This window comes from Squalius cephalus (assembly GCF_949319135.1).
Source record: "Squalius cephalus genome assembly, chromosome: 1".
In the NCBI taxonomy this organism is placed as follows: domain Eukaryota; kingdom Metazoa; phylum Chordata; class Actinopteri; order Cypriniformes; family Leuciscidae; genus Squalius; species Squalius cephalus.
The window spans coordinates 43,828,624-43,837,862 of record NC_137122.1 but is presented as its reverse complement, the minus strand read 5'-3'; the positions used below and the strand labels follow the sequence as shown (position 1 = coordinate 43,837,862).

Sequence of the window (9,239 nt, the reverse complement as noted above, 5' to 3'; positions counted from 1 at the left end):
GCCTTGTGTCTGGTACAGAAACGTCTGACCTTCATCAAGTTCTGTTTTATATTTTTTTCCTGTTTTTGAGACACCATGTTTGACCTGCATTAATGTTGGGCCTTTTTTATACTGTGCATTTAACACTTTCTGCTAACTTTAAACTAGTAAAAAATGAATTAGCCACAAGCCATTTGTCTAAATTTTTACATTGTAAAGTTTGTTTTTGAGAGAGAAAGAAAGCAGTATATATGGGAAGTGGGTCATTTGACCCAATGACTAGAATGGGCCTGTTTCATGATATGACCTCAATCTCTTTATACCTTTGGCCTTGTTTAGCCTAGTGGAATATGTGATTAGATAAAGTTATATGCTAGTTGCTTTGGGTTTAGTGTCACATTGATATTTTAAAATCATGTTTTAAAAAACAAGCACTTTTAAATGTTAAACTATTAAGCATTTTTGCAAAAAAAAGTGGGTTAGTTTTACATAAAACAATAGAACCTATGTGAGTGTGTTGTGTGTGTTTTGAAAGCAGAAGCAACAGACCTCAAGTAAGCACGTGATTAGAGAGTCCTGACTGATTAAGTGACCTCTTTGAACTGGTGATGAAAAAGAAAACAGAGGACATTTCCATTCAATGTTCTTCACAATTTCATGCATTTGATATCGTTATCTGTGTAGAGTTACGTGTTCGATTGCATTGACAGATGCCCTTATGCTCTCAGAATAAATCGATTGTCTTCTTTCTCTTTTTGTATCCTCTCCCCCACTGGACTTGGAGAAGAGTTCATTTGAATCTAGAATAGACTGACTGTTATAGGCTAACATAAATGGGCATCAAGTATGAAGACTTTCCAGGTTTAGGAATGTTGATAATGACACACAAGTTGCTTTTCCACTCCACCCAAAAATAGTCTTGTTTTTCTTCTCTTTTTTACAAGCTGTCATTAGCGTTTCTAAAGAACTGTGAAGTAGGCCTATAGCCTACAGGATATTAGCCTACACGACTGTGCTCGCCTAAGATTCAATTTTACCCATTACAAATTCTCAGATTTAGTTCAATCACAAATAATGACAGAATGTGTATTTTTGTTTTGTTGATGAACCGTAGCCTAATACTAATCATTATCAGTCGCGCTTTAGCGACTTTTTGCAAGCGTAAATTTAATGTTCTCTGAAAATAAATGCAGTTGTGACATAAATATGATTATGCAAAAAAGTAGTGTAGATAGTCGATTTAAAATGAACTAATTAATCACGTTTTTCTGCATCCTAATTAATCATAGGCTACCTGATATTAAAGTTAGATATTGTATAATGAATAAAAAGGCCAGTAAATGAATGAACACCAGTGTTGAAACTGTCTCTATTAGGCTACATATAACCTTATAAACAAACAGTGCTTTAAGATGTTCAGGTAGGTCTAACAGGTAGATCTTGACTGCATACGTGAATATGGTCGTGCATCGCTGAGGAGGATGTCAGTGATGTTTGGATACAGTGATGTATGAGAGGAGTGGCTCATCCGACGCGCGTCACTGTGGTTGAATAAAGCAGGATCGGACCACCATCTCCAGCACTTTTGAGCAGCCGGGCGGACAGACGCAGAAGCAGCGATCGGTGATGAACAACTAAAACAGCGAAAGGTAATTTGCTGATTTACTGGGCGATTCCATTACGCCCTGTCCTGTTTTGAATATTTATATCCTGTGGTGGGCTATTACCTCAACATAGCCTACCCTTTTAAGATATTTTGCAACTTAAAGATTTGCTGAACTTGAAAGCAATACCTTGAGCCAAACGCACCAAAATCAGGTATTTCCGATTTGTTGCATAATCTGTACTGCAGTGCATATAAAGTGAAAGCAAGGTCATAGAAATTTGCTATGTAACTGCTTTTGATTACAATCCATTAGAATATAATCACGCTGTCATCTAATAACTTGTGGCTGTATCGTTGAACAGTAGGCTACAATTTGTAAACGTTCCCTAGAAACTGCTCTCGCTTACTGAAAACATTTCTAAGTGAGTATTTGGAAAATGATATTGTCCTGTATTTGTATGTTATAGGTTGACACTGTGCAGCGGCGCGTTGAAGGTGAAAACAGGTGAGTTGCGTAATGAGTCGATGATACTGATGATTTACTGATACTGGTTTACATGAAGAAAAAGAAAAGAAAAAAAAAAAAACCTTGTGCCATTATGTTAGTATTTAAAATTGGCAATATTTCAACACATTAAAATGAATCAGATAAGAATGTTACCGTTTACTAAGCTTAAAACCATGTCCTCAGACAATAAATCAAGGCTTACGTGAATTAAAATATTAAATTCAAGAAAAATGTCTTCTTTTAAAGAAAATGGTAGAAGGAAGAGGTTAATATGTAATAAAATATAGCCTACTGTAATCTCTGTTAACCCTACGATTTTCTAACTGCCTTGACAATTCAAAAGATAATTGCATCATTAGAAAGTCAGGTTGAAAGCATAATGTAGTCTCAATTCATTAATATAACATTTGTCTATGTTTAAAATAAATATTTGACATCTGTGTCTGACTGTAGTGTAAAACCATATTGGCACAAGTTTGGAAGAGAATGGAAGAAGCAGGAGACTCTGCTATGAATTGATTTTAGTCCACAGACTATATAAATCTTAAAACCTTTGGAACATCATTGGCTGGAAATATATTTGAATACATCTAAATTTTGAATTTAAAAAAATTATAATATTAGGATTAAAGTTTTATCTAGGCTACTTCACTGCTGACTTTCAGTGTTTGTCCGTCCTGCTTCTTTATCCTTTCTTTTGTCTACTTGAAGCTCTGGCATAAATGCTTGCTCTTTTCTTCTGCAGAGAAGAAAAAGACATCTGTGCTGTTCTTCCCTCCTGTCCATGATGCGGGACTCTGTCTTCAACTGCTGCGTTTCCCCGGCCCATCCCCCTGGAGGAGTGGAGGAGCACCACCAACATAGAAGCAGAGCTCAGACTCCTCCGCCTAATGATAGGCGTTTCCTTATATTCTTTGACTTTGACGAGACCCTGGTGGATGAGTGCACTGACGACTCTATAGTTACTGTGGCGCCAGGTGGAGTCCTGCCCGGCTGGCTGAAGGACACCTACCGTTCTGGCCACTACAATGAGTACATGCAGCGTGTGCTGGCCTACCTCGCAGAACAGGGCATCACCCCGGCAGCTATTCGAGACACAGTGGAGAAGCTCCCTCCTTGCCCAGGCATCCCCACTTTGATGCAATTCCTGCTCTCCCAGCCATCAAGGGACTTTGAAGTGGTTTGCGTGTCTGATGCCAATACTGTCTTCATCGAGACGTGGCTTCAGCACCTAGGCTTCCGCCCGCTGTTTCTGCGTATTTTCACCAACCCGGCTCACTTTGATGATAATGGGCAGCTGCAGCTTCGGCCCTTCCACTCCCATGAGTGCCTGCGGTGCCCAGCGAACATGTGCAAAGCGGTGGTGGTAAGGCAGTATGCGGCCCAGCGCATGCGTGAGAGAGGCGGACGGCCCTATCAGAAGGTTCTGTACGTGGGCGATGGGGCCAATGACTTTTGCCCATCACTCACTCTGTCACCGGGTGATATAGCGTTCCCACGCCGGGACTTCCCAATGCATAAACTGATTCAAGAGATGGAGGAAGCCAAACCTGGAGAGTTCAAGGCAAGTGTGGTGCCATGGAACAGTGGAGAGGATGTCATCAACACCCTGAGGAAGATAATAGAGAGGCCCTAAATATATAATACACCTAAATAAGGCCCTCAATATGTTCACAGATTTCTTGTTACATTCCAAACTCTAATAAGTATCACCTTATTTCTGTTGATTGAAACTGCCAAACCGCTAAGGATCTTTTTTATAAGATCCACAGTTAATGACTGTGTACAGTTCAAATGACACTACAATAAACTGTACTTTGAAAATGTCAAGCCATCTAAAAGCTTTACGCTCACTTACAGTATATTCAAATTTACAGATATGAGCATGAATATATGTGTATGTGTGACTCTATTTCTTAGACTTTTTTTTTCCTTCTGATTGCATTAACATGAATACTGGCCAGTAGAGTATCTCCCTAAATGCATTGTTTGCTTTTTTATCATATGTGACCAGTTGCTGTCTAAATATCTTATATTGTTCTTTTTATAGTTTTAAATATGCAAATCTGAAAGGTGTCATAAGTGATTATTTATGTAAAGAATGCTAAAATGATCATCTTATTAATGAGAAATAAATTTAAATTGTTAGTATTCGCTACTGAAATATTGTATGTACTGTATGCTATGTATGCTAAACTTGAAGCCATCCTCTGCTTGGATGTGCTCTAGTTGTTTTAACCTGTGTTTGTTCCTGTTTCTTATGCAAAGTCTGTGAACTTTGGATGTGGGACTATGGATCTGATATAAATTAACCTCACCAGCAAAGTAATTTACTCAAATCTGTGTCCGAGTATGTTTGACCGCTCACCCCAGCAGCTGTCATGTGTCTTACATGGTTTTAAGGATATCTAAACACAATAAAATCAAATTCCAGAATCAACTCAAATCATGTCGTATTGACTAGCACTTTTCACAATACATGTTGCTTTTTTAAGAACCAGAATCTGAGTAAATGACACTAAAAAGTTTGGCAAAAATATAGGTTGAACTGCTATCATGAAAATATAGTTGCAAATAAAATCAGATAAAAGCAAGAACATTTATTAGGCCTATCCCAGTTTACATTCAGTCATGATAGAGATGATCACCCTTGTGGTTTTGTCAACTTCTTTGCAAATTAAAATGTAAAATAATAATAATACTGTCTTAAACTGACCATGTCCAATTATACATGCTATTAATCTCCATTATTAACAATATTAGTATTATTATTATAATGTTGATAGTGCAGCAATTAAGTATGTTGTGGTTACATAAATCATGTATATTATTAATTAAACTAATCGATTAACAAAAGTTTCAAATCCCTTACTTATGTTAGGCCTATTTAAGGCTAAAGTGCAGCTAAAACGAAATGAACTGACTAAATACATCATAAATTATAGGCCCAGTATTGATCTCGGTGAGGCAATACACAAGAACAAACAAAAATAGCTTCTATGTTTCTTTGAACTAACGTTACCTTTGAAGTAAATTCTAATAGTTTCTTAAACAAATTCCCGACATGCCATTGGAAAATATATCGACCAAGAAGTAAAACCGAACAGCAAACGTTCATCGCCACCTGGTGGCCGCATAGCGAGATCTTTTTAAAGAGACCGCGCGTATCAAAACAATACGTCCTTCCTCATTGGTCAGCTGCGAGCACGTGACTTCACAGCTGATTTCCGTGGATGTTTTTGCAGGATCAGATGTTCGTCCTTACCTCGGCGAGGCATGAATGCGCCTCTCATGATCGCAGTGGAATCAGCCGTGGCACACTGACACACAGCTCCCCTCTGCCCTGACAGTAGACTCACTGTCGTTATGGCCCAGGCTGCACAGATAAACGTCCTCGATATCAACACTCCTCTCAGAGTGGAGCACGACAAGAAAAGACGACAATTCAGCATCCGACTGAACGGTCAGTAATGCGTCAGATAACGAGATGGGGGAGGAGGAAAACCCACCGTGCTCTCGCCTGCAAAATGTGGCTTTTGTTTATTATATTTCGCTTCTCAACACGATAAACATGTTATCTAATAGAATCCGTCCTAGTTATATAGTAGGAATTGCCTCGTTGTTTATGTAAATGTCGCTGCTTGCTTTGATCTCAGTAGTTAATTGAATATGACATGAACTAGTTGTTTTGCTCGATCAATTTTTTTTCCAGCACACCACCAGTTTGTTCTTTATCTTTCTGGTTTGTAGTAGCCTTTTAACAAGCGTTTAATAAGTAGGATTCATCCGGTGAATGCTGCAGTTTCTGTTGTTTTGTTTTGCCGTACAGAGCCGCAGTATATCTCGCCTGTCACTATAGTCACAGTTTGTGCATTTGCTCAGATACGAGCTTTGTTTTCTTTTTCTCTGGCTGAATCAATAACTAAATTGCTAGCCTACCCGCTAGCCATCCCATCCAGACTTTATTTTTAGGTTACTTCCTGTTCCATCATCGCCACTGATATCAATCTGTACTAAACAAACCCAAGTCGTTTCGTTTCTGTCGTTGTGTAGAAGATCAGGAGCAGCGGAGGTTTACAGGAACAGTCGTGCGTTGTTTCTTGCGGGGTTTCGCGTGAAAATAAAGGGTTTGTATTCACAGAAATTACGCTTTCAGAGAGACATAAACCAAGCCCACGTACGACTATGCGACTATTTCCCCGGAAAGCGACATGCATCCTGTTTAACAGCGCAGTTCATGAATTACATTGTTTACTGTATGCTGACTTCGATATTTGCATCTATTCTGTTGTATATTGAAGGTTCCCATGACAGGGCTGTGCTGCTGTATGAATATGTGGGGAAGAAGACGGTGGATCTGCAGCATACCGAGGTTCCTGAAGCTTACCGAGGACGAGAGATCGCCAAACACCTGGCCAAGGTTGTAGAAGATCACTCAAGATCAATGTGAATGGGTTTATACAAATGGTATTACCTTGTTCACCGGCATTAAAATTTGTGATTGTTTTTGCCAGGCTGCAATGGACTTCGTGGTAGAGGAGGACCTGAAAGCCCATTTAACCTGCTGGTACATCCAGAAGTACGTCAAAGAAAACCCTCACCCCCATTACTTGGAGCGCATCCTCCATTGAGAGCATTGAGGATCTCTTGATTCTAATAGGATGATTTGGGATTGGGTGGGATGGGTATCTGTTGGGCGTCCCTAATCTGTCTGACTGGTCTTGAAACTCCACAAAAGAAAGATTTATTTTTATGTTTGCGAGCGAGCGAGAGTGAATGCGATCAAAGGAGGGGAGAGATCTGAAACTACGAAGCCATTTAAACGTTTTCTTTGGAAAGATAAGAGTGTGGATAAGAGTGTGTAACTCAAGCAGACTTTCAAGCCAATCTAGAGAAGTGAGAGGATTATGACACCCGTTATGAACTCAAAATATCAACTGTTTGATATGATCATAAGAGCGACGTCAGACTCCATATGCCTCTCTGGCCTTACGCCTTCAGATTTAGTGGTGCTCACGAGAGAGATACACGCGCACTTGTGTTCCCACATGCACAGGACGTGCACAGGAGTTTTAGGGACATCCCAATGTAACTGTCCTGTCAGAAACAGCTATTTTCTTCTGTGCATGTTCTAGGCTGGTTTTGTGCTTTTGCATGTGTGTATCGGTGTATACTATGGCCAGTGAAGAGCTCAGACTCTGGAGACAATCGCCTGCCCATATATCCGCAGGGCTGAACCTCTCAGGATGCACACTTTATAAACACAATAAAGCACCTCTGCGTAGAGGATTCTGTTACAAGTGGTTGGATGTGTGTGTATGAATAACAGTATGAGCGTATGAATCAGTGTATGTTAATTACTCCCATATATCCCAGGGGTCTTATTAAAAGTCAGTTGATGAACTGCCTTGAGCAAGACCGGTTGTTTGCATGGTGTATTCTGTGCCGACACGAACATCCGTGACACCATTAACGACAGTGATATTCCTGGCGATGATAATGATGGCCATCTTTTTCACGTAAAACTGGGCTCTGTTACGTCGGTTTATGATGTAATACAGACTAAAGATGCCTGACACCCATCTGTTTTTACACACTTATGTACTCTTAATATTACTATTCATGGTTTTGAATAAAACATTTTAGATAAAACTTGGTTTATGAGTGTTTGTGTTCATAAGTATGATGTGTTTTAATTGTGTGTACTTTCGAATAAAGTTTTTTTTATTATTGAAATATTTTGCATTCATTAATCATTAATTCATTGTTATTTGTGCCACTTCTATACTCATTTCTGACCAGGTTACACTGCTACCTATTAGTTGTGGTGAACACTACTAAATTAATCATGTCTAAAAATGTTGGATCTTTTCTTGCTACAGTGAGGAAAATAAGTATTTGAACACCCTGCTATTTTGCAAGTTCTCCCACTTGGAAATCATGGAGGGGTCTGAAATTGTCATCGTAGGTGCATGTCCACTGTGAGAGACATAATCTAAAAAAAAAATCCAGAAATCACAATGTATGATTTTTTAACTATTTATTTGTATGATACAGCTGCAAATAAGTATTTGAACACCTGTCTATCAGCTAGAATTCTGACCCTCAAAGACCTGTTAGTCTGCCTTTAAAATGTCCACCTCCACTCCATTTATTATCCTAAATTAGATGCACCTGTTTGAGGTCGTTAGCTACATAAAGACACCTGTCCACCCCATACAATCAGTAAGAATCCAACTACTAACATGGCCAAGACCAAAGAGCTGTCCAAAGACACTAGAGACAAAATTGTACACCTCCACAAGGCTGGAAAGGGCTACGGGGAAATTGCCAAGCAGCTTGGTGAAAAAAGGTCCACTGTTGGAGCAATCATTAGAAAATGGAAGAAGCTAAACATGACTGTCAATCTCCCTCGGACTGGGGCTCCATGCAAGATCTCACCTCGTGGGGTCTCAGTGATCCTAAGAAAGGTGAGAAATCAGCCCAGAACTACACGGGAGGAGCTGGTCAATGACCTGAAAAGAGCTGGGACCACCGTTTCCAAGGTTACTGTTGGTAATACACTAAGACGTCATGGTTTGAAATCATGCATGGCACGGAAGATTCCCCTGCTTAAACCAGCACATGTCAAGGCCCGTCTTAAGTTTGCCAATGACCATTTGGATGATCCAGAGGAGTCATGGGAGAAAGTCATGTGGTCAGATTAGACCAAAATAGAACTTTTTGGTCATAATTCCACTAAACGTGTTTGGAGGAAGAAGAATGATGAGTACCATCCCAAGAACACCATCCCTACTGTGAAGCATGGGGGTGGTAGCATCATGCTTTGGGGGTGTTTTTCTGCACATGGGACAAGGCGACTGCACTGTATTAAGGAGAGGATGACCGGGGCCATGTATTGCGAGATTTTGGGGAACAACCTCCTTCCCTCAGTTAGAGCATTGAAGATGGGTCGAGGCTGGGTCTTCCAACATGACAATGAACCGAAGCACACAGCCAGGATAACCAAGGAGTGGCTCTGTAAGAAGCATATCAAGGTTCTGGCGTGGCCTAGCCAGTCTCCAGACCTAAACCCAATAGAGAATCTTTGGAGGGAGCTCAAACTCCGAGTTTCTCAGCGACAGCCCAGAAACCTGACTGATCTAG

At 40.1% G+C, this 9,239-nt stretch overlaps 2 protein-coding genes across 3 annotated transcripts; both read left to right on the top strand.

Moving 5' to 3' along the window:
* The first annotated feature begins 1,498 nt into the window (after positions 1 to 1,498).
* phospho1 (phosphoethanolamine/phosphocholine phosphatase 1) lies at positions 1,499 to 4,331 on the top strand. Of its 2 annotated transcripts, none has more exons than XM_079868940.1 (3): positions 1,499 to 1,628; positions 2,053 to 2,090; positions 2,839 to 4,331. In XM_079868940.1, the coding sequence occupies exon 3, from the start codon at positions 2,878 to 2,880 to the stop codon at positions 3,727 to 3,729; it is 852 nt and encodes a 283-aa protein (XP_079725066.1). In that variant the 5' UTR covers positions 1,499 to 1,628; positions 2,053 to 2,090; positions 2,839 to 2,877; the 3' UTR covers positions 3,730 to 4,331. The 2 variants fall into 2 exon arrangements, with proteins under 2 accessions (XP_079725066.1, XP_079725065.1); XM_079868939.1 differs by having other exon boundaries at positions 1,551 to 1,628; positions 2,053 to 2,106.
* natd1 (protein NATD1) lies at positions 4,099 to 7,826 on the top strand. Its single transcript, XM_079868965.1, has 3 exons — positions 4,099 to 5,556; positions 6,395 to 6,513; positions 6,608 to 7,826. The coding sequence occupies exons 1-3, from the start codon at positions 5,460 to 5,462 to the stop codon at positions 6,722 to 6,724; spliced, it is 333 nt and encodes a 110-aa protein (XP_079725091.1). The 5' UTR covers positions 4,099 to 5,459; the 3' UTR covers positions 6,725 to 7,826.
* The last annotated feature ends 1,413 nt before the right edge of the window (positions 7,827 to 9,239 follow it).

Excerpts from the sequence above, each read along its gene's own strand:
- phospho1 (XM_079868940.1), top strand. The coding sequence starts at position 2,878 with ATGATGCGGGACTCTGTCTTCAACTGCTGCGTTTCCCCGGCCCATCCC.
- natd1 (XM_079868965.1), top strand. The coding sequence starts at position 5,460 with ATGGCCCAGGCTGCACAGATAAACGTCCTCGATATCAACACTCCTCTC. Across the intron at positions 5,557-6,394 it reads ATTCAGCATCCGACTGAACG|GTTCCCATGACAGGGCTGTG; the intron begins GTCAGTAATGCG and ends TGTATATTGAAG. Across the intron at positions 6,514-6,607 it reads TCGCCAAACACCTGGCCAAG|GCTGCAATGGACTTCGTGGT; the intron begins GTTGTAGAAGAT and ends TGTTTTTGCCAG.